This window comes from Octopus sinensis, linkage group LG8, assembly GCF_006345805.1.
Source record: "Octopus sinensis linkage group LG8, ASM634580v1, whole genome shotgun sequence".
Lineage (NCBI taxonomy): Eukaryota > Metazoa > Mollusca > Cephalopoda > Octopoda > Octopodidae > Octopus > Octopus sinensis.
In genome coordinates, this window is record NC_043004.1 from 77,179,366 (window position 1) to 77,200,598 (window position 21,233).

The 21,233-nt window shown below is 34.4% G+C and overlaps 1 protein-coding gene across 1 annotated transcript in view; it reads right to left on the minus strand.

The window, feature by feature from the left end:
• The window catches only part of LOC115214908 (integrin alpha-9), a 41,316-nt gene that overhangs the window by 15,727 nt on the left and 4,356 nt on the right, over positions 1 to 21,233 (minus strand). The window contains exons 2-9 of the mRNA XM_029783967.2: positions 20,968 to 21,110; positions 19,121 to 19,212; positions 15,270 to 15,434; positions 8,824 to 8,869; positions 8,425 to 8,505; positions 7,424 to 7,509; positions 4,426 to 4,479; positions 1,343 to 1,483 (exon numbers count right to left, since the gene is read on the minus strand). Coding sequence (XP_029639827.1) covers positions 1,343 to 1,483; positions 4,426 to 4,479; positions 7,424 to 7,509; positions 8,425 to 8,505; positions 8,824 to 8,869; positions 15,270 to 15,434; positions 19,121 to 19,212; positions 20,968 to 21,110 — 808 coding nt within the window. The remainder of the gene's footprint in view (positions 1 to 1,342; positions 1,484 to 4,425; positions 4,480 to 7,423; positions 7,510 to 8,424; positions 8,506 to 8,823; positions 8,870 to 15,269; positions 15,435 to 19,120; positions 19,213 to 20,967; positions 21,111 to 21,233) is intronic.

Consider the following 21,233-nt stretch of genomic DNA (forward strand, 5'->3'; position numbering starts at 1 on the left):
TAGAACGCATTTATAAACTAACTATGCCACTGTAAAAGAAAGCGCGGATTAGTTTTTCTATTTTTATACGGTACTGGAACAACAAATAAGTCGCCAATAACTTTCATTCTTCGCTTAGCGAGGATTTTAGAGTCGATAATAAATAAAGATTATATCTAACGCTATTTACATCTGTGAGCTAAGCCAACAAAATGGCATACAATGATTTTACATTTCGTGTTATTTTTATTTTTACTCTAAGATCACCATTGTATACAAGAAACATTATTTCGTTGAGCTCCTCCTCTGTCAAATATAAAAACTAGTGTCATAATAGTTTTAGTAATTATGCATTATAATTGCCACCTTATTTGTGTTATTTCATTCATCGTTGGTCATTGACTATATTACTAAAAGCCGTATGTATGGTGACTGTGTTCTACGTCAATGGTAGAGTAGAAAGTAATGCAGATGGTTAATATTAAATCAGAATCCTAAATAACTCTAAACCCTACTAAAACTCTGAATAACAAAATTAATCTTTTCGCTAGACCCGAGATTTTAAAGTACCAGTTCTTAACTTTAGTATTTATAGTATAATATACAGCGTTAGCGATACAAGTAAGTATTTATAGCAGATAATACTTAACCAACGATATTAAAAACAAAATCAACTTTTTCGCATTTGCTTGACCTGCTAGAAAAGCAGCTAAATATTCTTTAAATCACACTTACAGAAAAAAAACTGAAGTATAATACGATAATGTAGGCCTAGATGAACTAAACTCGAAAAATAGACGGAATGGTCATGGCTTGAACGTCTCTGATTATTCATCTCTCATGTGGGGTTGTCTTTAAACTAGATGGCAACAGTAACTCAGTTATTGGGCTGCTACAACAACGTTATCTTTTAAACTCTCCATCTAAATATGATGCATCATTAATGTTGAGCAGTTTAATGTGATTTTAATTATACAATAAACATGTGATTTATCAGTTGAGACTTGATATTTCATTATATATAGTGCGCCATCAAATTCCTTGACAGAACATATTTCAGATGTAGAAGCTAGAATTAAGCAGTTACGATTATAATATAATCAGGAGGAACTGATGCCGTTTTCAATGATAAAACAATCTCTAGAGGATTAAAAGTGTCCGGATTCAGAAAGTATTATAGCGCCTTCTCTAAAAAAGACTAAAATAAAGCATTTTAAAAAATACAAATAAATTCAACATGCTTTGATATAGTTAGAAGCTAAAAATGAACCTTTAACAAATTACAATTAACTTCGAATATTAGAAATAAATCTTTACATTTAAAAGGTCATGGGGCAAAAAAAAGGCAGCAATATAAACATACAGTACACTGGCTGATGTAAACATTGACTTTTCCTTCCATTGCGATTTTTGCTTTGTACATCGGAGACCCGATTAAAAGATCGTCACAGCCATCATGGTTAACATCCACGGCACAAAGAGCAGCACCAAAGTAAGAACCCATCTAGTGGAATACAAAAAAATACTTATTAAACTGTTCATAGCCACAAGGTTGTGAAGCAATACAAAGATGTACAAAATAGATATTACATGTTGTCATGAATCTGATGGAAATATTTTTCATCAAAGAATATTAATTGAAGGTTGTGATACTACATGAGACTGATGGGGAGCATTATTTGATTATTTGTAGTTATGTCTATCACAATCAAAACGAAATTATAAAACAGAATAAACAATTTATAGCATCAACCTTTAAATCAAGATAATTCTCACTCCATACTGGAAATTTCAATTCATATAATTAGTATTGTTGCATGAAGCGTTCAGAAAATTAATTTACGCATCCTGTAGTACAGTGGTTCTCAACCTGTGGTCCGAAAAGGTAGTGCTGGGGTCCGTGAACTAAATTCAAAAGTCCATATATATATATATATATATATATATATATATAATATATATATATATATATTTGTAAAAAATGAAGTTCGAAAATGCTGCTGTATTATACAATTTTTAATTTTTATATATACATTATAACATGTTTCAGTTCCTGAAATGAACCTTATCAAAAAAGTTATATATAAAAAGAGACAGCTCATGCCGTCAAACACAAGAAATTCATTTATAATACACAACGGAGTCAGACATCTTAGAGTTCATGTATAGTTGATATATAGTTCATGTATAGTTGATATATAGTTTGAAGTATATGTTCAAAGTGTTCGATGCAGTGGCCCACGGTGGCGATACGTATTCAATACAAAAAACAGATCAAAGTGGTGGAAAGCGGTCAATACAGAAGATTGATGTTTCCGAAAGAGCGAGGAATTCATTTTTACCTTAAGCAATTGTGATGACCCATGGTGGAAGTTCGCTGGGTGGTTCTAGTGAGTTTTTGTGAAATGCTCGGTTTTATAATGCCTGTTAGGTGGTCAATCTAGCGTAGCGTGACGTCATCAATGTTTTGACCAATCGTTTCGTTAGGTGGCTTTAATCAAGTGGAACGGGACGTCATCATTATTTTGACCAATCGCTGCATTATAACTCCCTCTTGTTTGTTTCCTGTTTTGACCAGTCGCTTCGTTAGTCAAGCATAGCGGGACGTCATCCAGATTCTGCCCAATCACGACTTATAGCTACATTAGATCTGCCCCCTGTCTGTACTTGTTAGGTGACTATTCAAGCAGAAAAGGACGTCATCAATATTCTGACTAATGACTGTCCCCTGTTTGTATCCTGTCAATTCTAGCAGAGCTAGACGTCATCAACTTGTTGACCAATCAGAATCGGGTCTGACCCTTAGCTGTATCGTATGTATCAGGGTCAGATTTGCACGAAAGAATTTTTTTCCTTTTTTACTAAGGCATATTTCCGTCAGAGTGAGTGTCTGTTTGAAGTAGCGGCCGTGGTGAAATTTGGTTCTCCTTTTCGGAGGACTTATCTTTTGTTTTAGTATTCCTGGCCCAGGGTGTTTAAACTTGGTCTAAATTTTTTTATGAAATATAGTTCTTTATTTTGGCGTTGTGTGAAGGTTGCGTTGTCACTGAATTTATAGAGCAGGTTAGTTGTAAATTTCGGATTTACATTTCCAGCACATCTATCTATGTGTCCGCTGACCGGTATTTTGCGGTAATCAGGGTTTCTAATTTGTGATTTATGCACCGCCATCCTGTTACGTAAGCTATTTTTTGTATGGCCTATATACTGCCTATTGCAGCCTGCGCATGTTATGACGTAAATTAAGTTTTCTGATGCGCAGGTGAAGTTTGTTCTAATGGTGAACTGGTGGCCTTGTTCCAGTATAATTCTGATCCTTCTTTCAAGATGACACAGATTCCGCAGTTGGGCCTTCCACATTTTCTAACTGCTGGTTTTGTGGTTGATGTTGAGTGCAGTGTAGCTTGGGTTAAAATCCTTTTCAAGGATTTTGGTTGCCGTTTACTTTTAATGATGGTGTGTGTTTCGAGGATCCGGTTCATCTTTGGGTCTCCCTTTAGTAGGGCTGTGCTTTGTAGTATGGTGTTGAAGGCCTCATTGTTGAGTGGGTTGTGTGTAGAGATGTAGGGAAGGGTTTTTAATTGTTCTTTCTTTTTTGGTTTTGTTTGTCTCAGGTCTTCTATACTTAATTTAAGTACCCGTTGGATTGCACTGTCTATTAGGGGCTGTGGATAGTTTCTATTTGTGAGTGTGGTTCTAAGTTCCTGGAGACGTGTGTGTCGGGTGTTTGTGTCTGATATTATGGTGCAAATCCTTCTAGCTAAACAAAAAGGGACATTCATTCTAGTATATATATATATATATAAGAATTAAATAAGGGTAGAAATTGATATTAATCAATTAAAACCAGTGGCCTAGCATATTTTAAATATCCGAAGATTAAAACTTTTTACATACAAAATTTAGAGGATTGACCACTAAAAGTGGACAGCCTGTGTGCTAGATATAGACGTCAAAATCGCTATTTTCCACGGAGAAAATGGCAATTTTGACGTCTATATCTAGCATACAGGCTGTCCACTTTTAGTGGTCAATCCTCTAAATTTTGTATATATATACATAAGAATAGGCATATTAAAAGAGGTGCATTGGAAAAGTTATTTAAATAAAAGGGGTCCTTGGTAGTGAAAAGGCTGGGAACCACTGCTGTAGTGTATTGGTGGGAAAGCTTCATTTGGCATAAAATTTGGAGATTATGATTAAGCATTCAATCCGACTGGAGTGTTTCTAAGTAACGTGAGAGTATTGTGTAAGGACCTGTGCTAAAGAAGTCCATAGCGTACAAGCTAAACGCCCATTCATCAAACGCGACATTATCTTAAAGAAACATTATAAGAAACAGAGACTTGATCAATGAATCATGTTTTCTCATTTAATATCAGAGATTATAAGCAACAAAAGGATATCTTTATGAATTATTCATTTTTATCTACGACTTTAACTCACCTGAGAACCGATTTCATTCCAGGTGGAACTATACTGTTTATTAAAAATGTCAACCTAAAAAAAATTAATTATTTTCAATATATTTTAACGTACAAAATAATTTTACAATTTTACTTCGACCCGCAAGTGGTCGTATTAATCGACCTGCGGTTTGATCATATTAATCTGCATTAGTTTATTTAATATAATAAAGAAATGGGAGAATAAAATTGAGCTTTATTTAATATTCATGTTTTGATTTGACTACACTACGTAACAATTTTCAAAAAAAAATTTGTTTGTTGTATTTTTTTTATTGTTTATCAATCCATTTTTTCTGCCGATTCCAAAAATGAAATTATTTTTTGTGTATCATAAACAGTTAAGAAAATATGTCGACTTTCAATGTTATTATATATTCGGTATCGTTATAATGTTCCGCTACTAAATGTATGTCTAATTTTCTCTTTCAGACCAATTACTAAGTTGTGCTACTTTCAGGATGGCTACAAGAGTATGTAAAAATTCTCCAGATACATTTTGCTATGTGTGTAGTTATTATATTGGAAAAAAGCAGGTATTGCATAAGATCGTGAAAGGTGCCATATTGTGGATAGCGTTCAGACTATTTCAGAATGCCCATGGGTGACTAGGACAAACCATGGGCCCCACATGTGATGGGTGGAAACTGTCGATCTACTCTAGAAGGATGGTTAAGAGGTACAGGAAGGTCAATGCCTTTTGCCATTCCAAGGGTATGGAGAGAGCCAAAGAACCATCACGATGACCGTTACTTTTGTATGATCGATGTGACAAAGTACAAAAGAGTGAGAGGAAGACAAGCTCTTCAGTATCCAGACATACTATCATCTAGAGCACCTGTTCCACATGATGACAGTTTATGAGTATCACTACCACCAGAAAATATTTCATCTGAAGAGTCAACAAGTAGCAGCATCCAAGAAATGGGGAAGCTTTTGTACCAAGAACAACATCGGAGCCTCACTTTCCAAATCAGAGTGAGCTAGATGATTTAATCAGGGATCTGGGTCTTACTAAGGAGCTGAACTTCTTTCATCAAGGTTGAAGGAATGGAATCTACTGGGGGAAGACTGAAAGACATGTCTGTACTGGAAACGCCATGAAGAATTTTAAAATTTCCTATGAAAATATTAATGATCTGTCTTATTGTAAAGAGGTGATTGGTTTGTTTACTGCTATTGGACTCAAGCATGTTTCGGCAGAATGGCAACTGTTCATAGATAGCTCAACACGAAGTCTCAAAGCAGTGTTGCTCTACAATAGAAATAAATATCCTTCTTTGCCTCTTGCACACTCCAATGTCAAAGAAGTTCTTGACTAAATCAATTACGCTGAGTTCAAGTGGGATGTTTGTGGTGATTTCAAGATGCTTGCCTTCTTGCTTGGCTTGCAAGGGGGATACACAAAGCATTCATGTATCCTTTGCTTATGGGACAGCAGAGCTGATGATTATCATTACAAAAGAGTACATTGGCCCCTACGAGTGGAACTGCAGCCAGGAATGTTAAATGTTCTCAAACAGCCACTAGTAGATTCCAACAAAATCTTACTACCCCCATTTCATATCAAACTCAGATTAGTAAAACAGTTTGTGAAGGCCTTAAATTTTAGAGGAGAAGCTTTTCAATAAATTTGTTTTATGTTTCCAAAGCTATCTCAGCCCCAAGTAAATGCAATGTTAAAGTCGAAGAAACTGGAAAGAGCGATGACAAAAATTGAAAAAGAATCTTGGTGTGTATTTCGTGATGTAGTTCGTGGATTTCTAGGAAATCACAAGGATCCTAATTACAAACACTGGTAGCAAAGCTTATTGAAAACTTCAAGAAAATCGGTTCTCGTATGTCCTTAAAGGTTCATTTTTTGCACTCTCACCTAGATTTTTCCCCGAAAACTTGGGTGATGTCTGTGAGGAGCATGGTGAAAGATTTCATCAGGACATCGCAACTATGGAAAGAAGATACCAAGGACGATGGGATACTGCTATGATATGAGATTATATATGGTCTCTAGTCAGAAGAGATGAAGGAGTACACTCCAGAAAATCTCGATCGTCAAAGCAGTTCTCATCTTAAGAAAAGAGTCATCAAGGCATTTACAGTGCAGAGTTTTATTGTTTCTTTTTGTTCTAATATTATACTTCCTAAATACCTTTTGATATATGAAAAAGTACTAAATGTTGTGTAATTATCCTTACAATACTAGAATAGATTGAATCAACTATGTGCTGTAGAGAAAAGTTACAAATATAACGAGCAAATATGAAATAAGGAATAAATAAATAACTATCGATGTTACATCAAAATGAATGTGATTTTTGAATTTAGTTACAAAAAATGCTTATATGAACATTAAAAAATACAAATAAACCAAAACATGCGTTACATTGTGCTATTTACATTTCCTGTTTTATAGTTTTGACTATTTAAAATATTTGTTTTATAGTTTTAACTTATGATGCATGCAGTTTATTATATGGTTTCTTAGACATAAGAACAATTTTTGTAGGATAGGAATATAATCGATTTTATGGTTCCAGAACATTAGCATAAATTATCTGAGATAGGAATCTAACAGGAATGAAATACTGAAAGGCACTTAGCCCAACATGTTATTGCTTTTGTCTCATTTGAACACTGTCCTCTGATTGTATTCAGTACATCTGAAGAGATACAATATACAATGTATAATATTCTGAGTGGTCATTGTATATGTTAAAATCTTCTGAGTGAATATTATTGGATTTATGCATGATACATCACTTTGTGAATTTAACCTCTCATTAAACTTACAAGTCATTAGTAATATACGGTATAACAATATATTACCTAGCATTATGCAATGTAAAACAAGCTTCGAAAACATTGCCTAACCTATATATATTTATCTCTTAAGATGGTATTATGGATCAATAATTTCTCAATAACTACGATATATGATAATTGGTAAACTCTTAGAAAATGCATTCAAGTATACTCACTCGCCCTGTGTCGTTGAATTTAGGAGCACCGCCTATAAGAAATTCAGTTTTTCCTTTTGTGAATTTTCCAGAATAAATGGAAAAGCCTAAAACAGTTTGAAGATAAAAACAAAAACAGAAAATATAATGGTATTTTTCGTTGGTCTTTGTTATTTAAAGAAAACGCTTTCTTCCAAAATCTCCATTCAGACCAGAGTGATGCTGATTAGTTTAATGTGGTACAAATAATGCGATAAAGATGTCACAAATCATTAGTTGTGGTTTCGTATTTCGTCCCAAGTCTTATACTGTAATATTCCATAAATGAACGCACTTCAGCTTAAAAATCTTGAACTTGGAAGTTTCAATTAAGTAACTCAGCGCTAGGAAACTGATGACATTCCCTGTGATATAAAACAATGGTCCTTTCTATTTTAGGACAAGGACGGCAATTCTGAGGACTGGTCAGCTAGGACTTATTTTGTCGATCCTGAAAGAGATGAAAGGCAAAGTCGACCTCGACAGAATTTGGCCTCAAAGTGTAAAGAATAACGAACAACCGCTAGATATTTTGTCCGGCATGCTAACAATTCTAGCAGATCGGCGTCTTTGTGACATAAAATAAAATAGAATATAAATCTAAAGGATGTATCCGGCTCCTGAAAAGTTCTATAGAATTTACAATGGAGGAGAAAAGAAAACTAAAGCTTTTTAAAATGTGTAAATATATCGAACTCGTTTTCCAACCATATTTTATGGCAATTCCACAAATATGTAAAAAATACTGAAGTGTTGTTTAATTATATATGAAAGTAAGCAACTATTAATCCTGAACTGTGGTGTGAAATAGATTCTGTGAGCGGTTGTTTGCGTTTTTGATCGTTGTTTGCAAGCAAGAAGAGCGAGCATGGCGGGATGGATGGACGGATGGCTGGATGGATATGTATGAAGGTATGTAGGAAGGAAGGAAGGAAGGAAGAAAGGAATTGATGGATAGATAAATGGATGGTTGTCAAACTTACCCAAATAACTTGGAGTAACTTTTGAATTTATTGTAACATTTTTTTGAGTCCCCGTTGATAATTTGTCCATGAAAATTAAACCTAGATATAAAAAAACATTTAACTAAATGAGTTTGCAATACATAATTTCCGTATTCGTTAGTAATTATTTTCAGTCTATATTTTCCCATACCAAACTGTTTACTGTTAAACTTATAAAAAAGTTAGTAATTAATACACTTCATTTAACTAGAATTTACTTGCAATTTGATTTCGTTCTGTTTCTAGTATTTAAAACGTAATAGTCAAAGTTGTAGATGGCACTACAGCAACAAAGGATCTCTTAACGGTATTGATTGTTAAAGAGAAGAAAATGCTTACATAAGAATATGGAGAAAATATCCAAATCATTTTACATACCACTGCAATTATTTGTTCCTGGTACGCCATAGGACACATCACCATTCTGCGATAATATATTACAAAATAGTTGACTATATATAACATCATGAACGGGGGTGGAGTTATAAAAGTACAAAAAAGAGACGAAGCAGAAATTAAGCAAAAACTTTTACGTGGAGAGTGTTAATGAATTAAATTTGATATAATTGATACGATACACAAAAAATGATGGTGCATAAGTTTATCTTACATATAATTTAACCCCTACTCCTTAACATACGTCAAACACTCTTGTAATTTGTCAATATAAAAATTTAATTATTCTGCAATTCTTAAACTATATCCATATAATCACGCTTGCCAAAGAATGAACTTCATAATTGTCTGTTTCGTTTTAGACAAGTGTTCAATGCACCACCCAGGTTTCAATAAACGTAGATATAGAATCACATTCTTCTCAATACACATATATAGTAACATTTACTGGTAAATCATTAATTTTCTACCTAGTATTCTGCACACATGTTCAGCAAGAAGTAACAACGAGTGCAAATATACATGCATTTATACATATAAGCACACATATATACATCAGTATGTATATATGTCTCTCTCCCCTCTCTCTCTCTCTCTCTCTATATATATATATATATATATATATATATATATTATATATATATATATATACATATATATATGTGTGTATATTACATATATATACACACACACATAGACATATATATATAATATATATATATATATATATATATATATATATATATATATATATATATATATATATATAATATATATATATAGGTCACATCGAAGCGCTGAGTTGAGTTTCACTGAACTATGGAAGAATAGAGAAATACAAGATAGATTTTAAGAGTAGATATTGTGCACATATGAATTTTTTATTAATACTAGAACCAGGTTCTTCTTTAGCTACACATATTCACAATCTTAAAATGCAGAGCATACAATATTAATTATCCTGGTCGATAGTAACAGAACCCTCCCCTTATAATTCACACACGCGTAAATGTAATCTTTGTATGAGGGAATCTCTGACTATTCTCCGTATGCATAACTCCCTAATATTGAATAGGTTTTCGGTTGCCATCGTTTCTTGTAGACTATTCGACCCTTAAGCATCTAGTTAATTCCACACAATAAAATAATCATTCCAGTAAATAGGAAATACAAAATTTGGTTTAGACCATCTTCAACCTATCATCTCTAATATTATGAATAGCTTCTGCTTAGCAGTGATTTTAATATCTTAATAAAAGTTGTCAAACGGATCCCACCATAATTCATAATAACTGTAATCGTACAAATTGAATCATCTTTGATGAAGGATGCAGTGGTATGGAATTAATCTAAGTTCATTTTTGCACCATTATGCCCCCCAAAACGGCTATTGGATGTGAAACCCTGGATGATATACTTCCAAATGGATTTATTTTTATATACCTAGATTTTAAGCGAGATACAAAGCTTTTGGATTTATAATGTTATATTTTAATATCGTTTTTGAATTTTAGTGACTATATATATATTTTGTACAGTTTTAATATAATTTTAATATATAGTATATCTATATATTTTTAATGTATTTTTAGTATATTTTTAGTATATTTTTATATATATTTTTAGCACGTAATCTGGTGTATATGATTTTAAAACAAAATATATTTTGATAACTTATCCTTTGTCTCTCTTTAGTATATATATTCTTTTCTTTTAATCGTTTACCCGTTTCAGTCATTTGACTGCAGCCATGCTAGAACACCGCCTTTAGTTGGACAAATCGACCCCAGGACTTATTCTTTGTAAGCCAAGTATTTGTTTTACCGTTTAAATTGGAATGAGACATTAGATGGTATAACTGGTATGCGAGGAATTAAGACGATGTCACCTTTACCAAAACCAGTGAGAATATTTGCCTCAATGTTGTTTCCGATAAGTTTCTGCACAATTGCATAATTTTGGTTGAGACAAATAACGCGATAGCATAATAGGAGTCCCTTGTTTCAGCTGAAGACAATGAAGAGCTGAAACTGGTGGTTCTAGTGAGTTCAAAAATTCGATAAGATAGTTAACACTATCCTGATCATCAACAACACTGTCAATTGAATATTTCTCCTGAAAGCTTATTCGAAAGCAGATTATTAATACTATGTACTGCAACATTTTTTGGAGCCAGGATATCTCGCTCACAGATCTAATCTGTATTGTAAATATGAAGAAGACTAGGAAATATTTCATCCACCAAATCAGCGACGGAATGAGTTGAATTGGATTGAGTAAGAAACTGTTCTTCATCAATTGGATGTCTCCCTCCGCCGAAAAAGGAGGAGAGAGAGAAAGAAAGCAAGGGAAAATAGACAGAGAGAGAAGAAAGAAAATCATAGAGATGGTGTCTGGTTTTAGTTTCACTTAGTGCAACAAAAAGACAGACAAAATCTCTCTTTTATATATATATATATATATATATATATATATATATAGAGAGAGAGAGAGAGAGAGAGAGAGAGAGAGAGATACATTATGTATAGCAATTGAAATGATAACCGTTATGGGAAGAAAAATTATTAATGTTAATGACAATTCTTGAGATAACTCCGAAACTTAAACTAATTGAAAAATAAAATGGAGATACATACTGAGAAGTTACTGTTATCTTTTGCAAGATCTTTATTTACATTAATTTCAGTTGGTTAAATATATTCTTAGTTCACAGCATTAGATATGTTATCCGATACTATATTCTGTATCTGCGTGTGAGTGTGTTTATGATTATATATATATATATATCGTTATTAATCCAAACAGTTGGTAGCATGGAAGGAGAGCGGATGAAAATGCGCAGAGAAAGTATTTAGATTTAAAAATATATGAATACACATGATTCATTTCACATTTGATTTTCAAAAGTAAATGCTGTATAGAGCTCTGTCGCAAATGTTCCTTTTCTGGCCGATGTTATGAGTTGCTTTTCCATCTAGATTTACCTCCAGCTAACCCATTTACATACATCGTTTTTGTCCTACCTTTCTTCCGTCAACCTGTACATAACTGCACCTTCCATTTTTTGTTCACGTCGTTACGCTCTCTTTGTAGAATATTCTTGTGTCTGCCCAGTTCAAAGCAGACATTTTATTTTGCTACGCTGGCAGCCGATGCGAAGTGAACATTTTTCTCCGCGTTTTCTTTTTTTCCGCTTTGTTCTGGTTTCTTCTGTCTTTCCTTTTCTCTTATTCCACGTTCCACGCCGTCTTGTTCTAGAGAACGCAAGTTATTCATGTTGCACTCAAAAAACTTTTCACGTTGAAATTCTACCTTCCCCCTTCCAGGAAGGGGGAATGTGTCGCTTGTCTGCGACACGGCAAAAATTCAATACTTTTTACACAAAGCAAATTCAATTAGAAATAAATTCTAGCACATTAAACATGTACACTTACTTCAGACTTAATTTTTCACCTCCGCTTCCAAAATTCTTTACACTGCCATTGCTGAGCACGTGGAGATATTTGCTAGCCGTTTCGCACAAACCTTCCAGTACAAACGAGAAGGCTAAACCACGATCATTTTATTGAAACCACAAGGGTTAAACAAATAGGAGACAATACGAGGGACAACGAAATGTCATTATTATTTTTTTTTTTTAGTATCTTTTTCGCTTGGGCCTTATCCCAAAGTGTTCGGTCTGTTTCCGTTTTCTCATGCTGGTTCTACGGGACTCCATTACTTTCGGTGCTGGGACATCGCATACATAAAAAAAATACTTCCATAGGAATTTTACTCCGTTCTTCGGTGTCTCTTCTTTAGCCGATTTATGTATCTCCTACGTTCCCAGCGTGGTCCTTTAATTTGATACAGCATTCTTCCTATTATTTTGGTTATAAGGCCATTCAATGGAGCTCTTAATTTGGACATGTTAGGAATGTAGTTGAATCTTTTCACTTTGACCGGAAGATTTAAAAAATAATTTCTTTGTAACTTAACACTTTTAAACTTCGTATAGTGGTAGAATGTGTTACATAAAACATCTTTTTCTCTTGGCGTTCTTGAGAAAATTCTGTAGTTTGAAAGCTATTTCTTGTTTAATTTCTCGTAATTCGGCAATTTCAACCAATCAATGACATCTATTGAGGTGAATATAATTACTGCAGTTGTTTGTCAACAAGTTCAACAAGAACTTCCAGCGGTGTCTATTTAGTTTGTCATTGTTATCTATTTCATATCAGTTATGTTCGTATGAATAAAAGATTATCGTTATTAAACTTTTATTGATGGTAATTCAATAGTTTCTTGGAAACAACTCTTACTCGACTTTTGGGGCAATATAAAGTTACAGTAGCGTTCATGCTCGACGGGAGCTACCTTGCGTAGTAATAGCCTCACTTTCTCCTCATCCGACCATGACTTTCAATCTTTGTTAAAAACTTCCTCGTACGTAGGAAACGTAATACCCTCTTCCAGATTATAAGTGAATTTAGAAATCGAGTTTGCCACGCCGTCTGGCGTAAACGAACTTGCCGAATTTTCTGACTTTCTTGTCTGTAACTCAATTAACCGTTAATGTTGTTGTTGTTATTGATGTAATATTTGCTTCTGCAACTTCTGTAGCTGTTCCTCTTGCTTCTTTTGAATTTGTATTACTGCAGCTAATAGTTTCTCCATAATTTAACAATCTGTATGACGCACACACTTTCAAATAACCTACGTGAGCTTCGAAAAATCCTTGTCGTCCAAATGTGATATCCTTACGCCTCCAATATCGTAGTATGTTTATTGTCGACGATAGATAAAGGATACGCCGTAACAGTGTTATAACAATACAAAATAGAAACAGCGGCAGTAACAAACATGTAACGAACCAACTATCAATATTTCCAGCACACTAACTCGAAATGTACCTTCATAGTGATTGCCGCCTCCTTGAACTTCCTCGTTATCAATAGCATTTTTGACTCTCCGCCCATGACCTCTCATATGACTCTTCGGTTCTGTTTGCATATCTGCATAGCTTGAAGCGTAGGTAAAAGATGTAGCTTACTATGCGCTTCCAATTATTTGGATCAGCACACGTCGCCACTCTTACTTTGCCGTAGGACTTTTAGTAATGACAGACGAAGTTACAATATAGAGACATTTGGACATCTTTAGATTATAGTGATAAACTCTTGTGCAACACTTGTACCACTGTCTGAGTCTCCGTGATTAGTACCTAGTGACAGGCTGAAGTGAAATGACCAGTAGTCACATGAAACACCAGGTTTCACATAGAGATATCCCTCTCCTGGAAGGATGCTGTGACAATAAGTAGAAGCGCCTCATTCCTGATGGTTTTACTGCGAGCCCTGACGCCAAATAAGGATACTTCCACATCCCTACCCTCAGATGGATTTTCATCACATGCTAGTTAACCCATACCCGATACAGATACCACTGCTCCGGGTCAGAGCAGACCTGGGAACAATAGTGTCTGAGAGGTGGTTCCACACTTCTCAAAAACCTGGAACCTGAACCAGAGCCCCACTATCGGATGCAGTTTACAACCATACACTGGACGGACGCACACACACACTCACACTCACACACACACACACACAAACACATATATATATATAATTATGCATTAAATTAACTATCATTTGATGCTAACTACAAATGTTACCAAATATTCCATTACTTTGTAGCTATTTAGTATAAAGAGACACGTCTTTCTGTTTATCATACACCTGTATTACGAACTCCAAGCAGCAATACAAGTCGTGTTTGCTGTAGGGATTTGATTACAAATGTGCTATTATCTTTGTTCCTTAGTTAAGAACTCTTGAATAATTAGCTTTTATGAGTATTCATGCGTATAAGTATATATGTATATATTCATCTCTATATCTGTATACATATGCATATATGTGTGTGATTGTATATATTGTTTGTATTAAAAACACATGTATTTATTTCCGGTTTTATATATGCATGTATGTATGTATGTATGTATGTATGTATGTATGTATGTGTGTATGTATGTATGTATGTATGTATGTGTGTATGTATGTATGTATGTATGTATGTATGTATGTATGTAAATGCATGCATCATGCATGCGTTTCTATGCACGTGTAGCATTTTCCTATCATTATCTCCTCCGTTCCACAACGTTTTCTATCCTGGTGGTGCCACATTTTCCTCGTTATCTTTTCTCCTTCTTTACCTCATCATTTCGCCTCTTCCTTTCCCTAATTCTAACTTATGTTCCCTTCAACACCATTTGGTATTCCTATTTCTCTCCGACGAGTAGCTGTATCTTAAACGTAAGATATTTTTCTTCCTCGAAACATAAAAGTTATTCTATTACTTAAATTATGTGCACTTACAGAAGAATTTACAATATATCGTTTTAGTAAGAACAAAATTCGAGCATTTTCAAAATAAAATTAACTTACCTTAAAGGAATGTACAGAAAATCCTGCTGATAAGTAAACAAATCGACCATCCACCGAGATGTTTTGGGGAATTATGGTTGGAGCAATGTTCGTTATCTCACCAATTTTAGCTTCATAACATTTTCCAAGGTGGTAAAATTTCTTCGACCACAAAGGGGCACAAAACTGGCAATAAGAAATAATTCTTAATTATTATGCGATGAGTTTTGCTTCAAGAATTATCGTTTTCCACATCATTAAATTCTACACTGGTTTTCGTAAACATGTAACATATCCACATACATGCAAAACCTAATCCTGATTTGTGTGAGTCATAAGTTATCAGATATATTTCCAATTGAATATTCTATATATCAGTACGCTCAGGCTGAATGCGTTACGCTATCAAATGGTTGGCTGAGGCGAAGAGCGAGAGAAAAAGAAGGAAAGAGAAATGTTTAGATGTGAGGTAGGGGGAAAGTAATATTGCGCTACGACGTTGTTAAGTGGTTATTTCAAAGGAGAAACGAAGAGAGAGACAGAGAGAGAAGAGTGTGTGTGTTCGTGCGTGTGTGTGTATGTGCGTGCGTGTGTTAGCTCTGAGGAGTAATAGGAGGGTGCGTGGTTACTAGTTAAAGAAAGAAGAAAGCAGAGAGATATATAAACTGTTGATTACTGAGGCATGTGGTATAGTTGAAGTGGGAGAGAGAGAGAAAGAGAAAGAGAGAGAGAGAAAGAGAGTGTTGACTAAAAGGAAGGTGGGAGTGGAAAGCAGCTACATGATTTTAAACCTAATTATGACAAACAATAAAATTAAAAGTTTAGTTGGTTTGACAGGTTTTAATGTTCAACCGTTTCTATATCTTCAATCCGTCCATGTCTATATGTGTATAGATAGATTCATTGACGAATAGACAGGAGAAAGACGGATGGCTGGACATAGCGACACATAGTTCAATAAAAGTGAAATAACCTTAGCAAATAGCTGTGACTGTTACTTTTACCTTTTTATGTGTAGCACCCCCAAAACTGAGGCCATACTGGGGCACAGAAATTGTTTGCACAGTTTTTTTTAGTTTTCGGTTTAAATGTTTGTCCGTACCGTTAGTAGACAGATGCATACATCGACAGAAATCTAAGTAGAACATGATAGATAGATTGATAGATTGATAAATAGACAGGCAGACAGACAAGCAGATAGATAGATAGATAGATAGATAGATAGATAGAGAGAGAGAGAGAGAGAGAGAGAGAGATAGATAGATAGATAGATAGATAGATAGATAGATAGATAGATAGATAGATAGATAGATATAGATAGATAGATAGATAGGCAGGCAGGTATGTAGGTAGGTAGGTGACAGACAGACAGACAGACAGACAGACAGACAGACAGACAGATAGATAGATAGATAGATAGATAGATAGATAGATAGATAGATAGATAGATAGATAGATAGATAGATAGATAGATAGATAGATAGATAGATAGATAGATAGATAGATTCCCGTTCAATACTGCCTATATTTCAGAATAATATACAATTTCATCATATAATTTTCAAAATAACCGTGAAATTTCCACGGATTACTGTTAGCGCCACTATTATTATGATAGTCGAGAGTCGTAGCTTGAGTCAACTTCAATTTTCGGTCGAGATTAACTCGATTTGTTCTTAACTCATTTGGGGAGTCTATGAACGCTATAAATCCTTGTCCTCAGTTGTATTTAGCTTCTTTATACCCAAGAAATCATTATTATCCAAGGTATGCTAAACCTATGCTAGACTTTAACTCATAAGATTTATGAAATCCCTCTTCGGATCGACTACCGAAAGGCGTTTGATAGCATTCCCCACACGTGGATCCTCGGAACACAGGCCATTAACAAGATAGCACCAACAATTATAAAATACATAAGACACTCCATGAATAAATGGCAGACAGTGCTACAGCTCGAAACAAAAGAGGGACTCGTGAAAACCAAAGCCATCCCCATTAGAAGAGGAATATTCCAGGGAGACACGCTCTCTCCACTCCTTTTCTGCTTGGCACCGACACCTCTATCTGATATGCTGAATAGAACTGGATGCGGATACAAATGTTACGGCAAAACGATCAGCCACCTAAAACTATACGTTACAAATGACAAACAGCTGGAAACACTACTACAGGCAGTTCATGGATTTACCAAAGAAATAGATATGAAATTTGCGTTAGAAAAATGCGCCAAAGTAACCCTGAAAAGAGGGAAACTAATCAAGAGTAGCAACATCACACCAGATAAAGCCAATGAAATAAGAGAATTAGACCAAAGCCAAACTTACAAATATTTAGGAATCCATGAACTAGATATACAACACACACAAATGAAAGAGAAAATAAAGAAAGAATACTATAGACGAGTTAGATCAATACTAAAAACAGAGCTGAATGCTAAAAACAAGATAATAGGTAGTAACACTTTAGCCGTCCCAGTTATAAGTTACAGCTACAATATCCTTAACTTGACACTAAATGAACTAACCAAAATAGAAAATAGAAAACAAGAAAAATAATGACAGGATCTAGGATGCATCACCCAAAATCTAACATAGGAAGGCTATATATATACAACGTATAGAAGGTGGTAGAGGCCTTATAAAGCTGGAAGACTATTATAAAATAACCACCATAGGACTGTAAAAATATCTACTTCAGAAGCAAGAAAAACTGATACAAATAGCGGCAAAACATGAGCAAAACCAAAACTGTTCTCAGTATTTAAGGAAGCTGACAAATACAAACAAGAAATCATACCACCTAACAAATATGAAGAAGAAGAAGAAGAAGAAGAAGAAGAAGAAGAAGAAGAAGAAGAAGAAGAAACACAACAAAAGCTATAAAGCAAATGAAATCAAAACTAAAACAGCAACGGACCATGATAAAGCGATGGCAAGAAAAGCCCCTTCATGGCAAGTACTGGACTAAACTAAATGCAAAAGAAATAGACAAAGAAAAATCCCAGCAGGACTCAAAGCAGAGACGGGGGATTTTTAATTGCAGTACAAGACCAAAGCCACCCCATCAGAAATTACCAAATACATATAATGAAAAGAAACATAACAAGTAACTGCATAATATGTGGAGATGGACAAGAAACAATAAATCATATTATCTCTGGCTGCCCAGTCCTGGCTAAGAAGGAATATATTCACAGACATGACAGATTTGGGACCTACATACACTGGAAGCTATGCCAACATTATGGAATAACAACAGAAAAAAGATGGTATAAGCACACACCAGAAAAGGTCACAGAAAACGAGAAAGCAACCATACTCTGGGATATGACAATACACACAGATAGAGAAATTAAGGCCAACAGGCCAGATATAGTTGTCAGAGATCATGAAGAAAAAAATGCTTTCTAATTGATGTATCAATACTTGCAGATGACAACGTGTCTCTAAAAGAAATGGAGAAACTTTCAAAATACAACGACCTGAAAATAGAGGTAACTCGAATGTGGTGTCTAAAAACAGAAACAATTCCTATCATAGTAGGCGCATTAGGTATGATAAAAAATATTCAGACAAATACATAACAAAAACACCAGGACTTACAAACACATATAACATACAGAAAATTGCACTACTAGGCACTGCACACATCCTACATAATACACTTTCAATACAGTAACCACCAGAGCATCACAACAACTCACAACACATACCCAAGGCACACAGAGCTGCGCTCGGTAGTGAAGTGAAAGCACGCTATAAAAATAAAACTACTGAATAATAATAACAACAACAACAACAACAACAATAATAATAATAATAATAATAATAATAATAATAATAATAATAATAATAGAAACATAAGCTTACCAAAATCTTATTTGGCTTATCAGTGTTTGGCTTGGGTACAACGGTCATTGAGAACCCTGTCATGTCATGGATGGATACACCCGCTTCTTTAGCTTTAAACGAGATAGAAAAAACAACATTTATCTTTAATTATAATAGCAAAAAAAATTATAATTATAACCTTGTATTGAGATGGGTATTAAAATTTACTTATTAATTAGAAACGTGCACTATCCTCCTCTTTGATATTATGTTTTATAGCAAGGAGTACCAATATTTCTCTGAAGATTTGCAAACAAGTTAATCGCTGTATAAATAACACATTGGTAAGAAAAAAGAAAGAAAAAAAAACAAGAATTAACGCTTTAGTGAGTTCATGTACCGATATAGAGTTTGCTTTCTATTTTGAAATCATTCAACAGTACTTAACTTTAATTCATGTCCGTTGTTAATGTCGTCTGGTATTTATGTCACAACTTCTCATTTAACATGCACTTGAAATACAATGTTTATCTCACTAAAGAAAATGAACCATTGCATTCAGGAAAACTAATCAATAAAATTGCTGCATATTCATTAATATGAATTTTTATGAGTATATATTGAGGAACTGATGCTCTTCTTATTAGCAACTACGACAAACAGGGAATCTTTTCGGTTTGAACGGTAGTTTTTAACATAATTTCTAAGTAACTAAGCACTTTTAAACTTCGTATACTGGTAGAATGTGTTTATAAAACAACTTTTTCTCTTGGCTTTATTGAGAAAATTCTATAGTTTGCAAGATATTTGTTGGTTTTTTTTCTTCAATTTCTGCAATTTCAACCAATCACTGACGTCTGTTGAGGTAAAAAAAACATTCTGTGCCGTATGAATATGTCCCTCGTTTAAGAAACAGATCGGGTTTATTTACATTTGTGAAGAAAAAAATATACCCTCCCCCCACCCCTAACCCTAACCAACCTTAACTAACCCTAACCCTAAAACAGATTGAAATGCAATAGATCGATACTTGGGTCATAATTATGGGTGACAATTTCATATGACACCGCTAGAAAAAAACAGCCGTTCAAACCGAAAAGATCCCAAACAGGTAATCGATACGTACATATGGGCTTGCACAAACAAATTAAATGTTTCGTTTCTCAATGACTGCTTTTCGCCATCAGTCAGAACGCCATTACCTTTAAGAAATCACTTTTATTTTAGTTATTTTATTACTCAGGATAGGCAGTGCTCTGATATTCGTTTACGCAGCCCCACCCAAATTGATGAAACTGGTATGTTCGATACCAAGTTTGACCATCTGTACCTCAATGTCTTCAATTGCTGGTGGAAAAGCTCATGTTCCACTACTTTTAAGAGAGTAAAGTCGACTACGCTCCAGATAGTGGCTTTGAACTGGATGGCTTGTTAAGCCTTGAAATACCACAAAATTGGATTATATGTCGATCCAGTATATTCATTTATATATTAATCAGTTTTAAAACGCGGTGAGTTGGCTTCTGATATTAAAGGGATATTCGTCGTGATCTGTCCACCATATATCTGTTGGAGCACAGTAGACTGGGTTGATAAAATAATATTTCAAACAAATCTTCTACGTGATCAAACACAATTCACAAACTTTTCCGACCGTTTTGCTTCCTTCCATCATACACACAGTCTGAATTTCTTTCACATTTTGTTCGAAACTTTATCTCTTTGAAACTGATTTTTTTTTCCTACTTCCTTCCACCAATCACAATTCATTGCAATTTGCGTCAGTCTACCAATTTAGAAAGGAAAAGAGCGATGAGAAAACTCTTCTCAAAGTAAAAATACAAATAATGAATTTAATGAGAAATAGAAATGGTGTAATAACTTACGAAATAGCATCTCACTACATTGTTTCTCATCAACCCAAGCATATGAAGCGTTGCAAAGAAGGATACTGCCAGCACGATTCTGATATGAAAAGTTATTGTTTATCTTTACTAATTTATTTCCCCTTGGGGCACCTACATAAAGCCTGAAAAAGCAAGAAAGATACATTGAAAGCAACTTTAAACAACTGTCATGTGAGCAGCATGGGTAATGCTGTTCACATGACAGTTGTTTGCAGATAATTAGGTGAAATAAAGAACAGACGTAT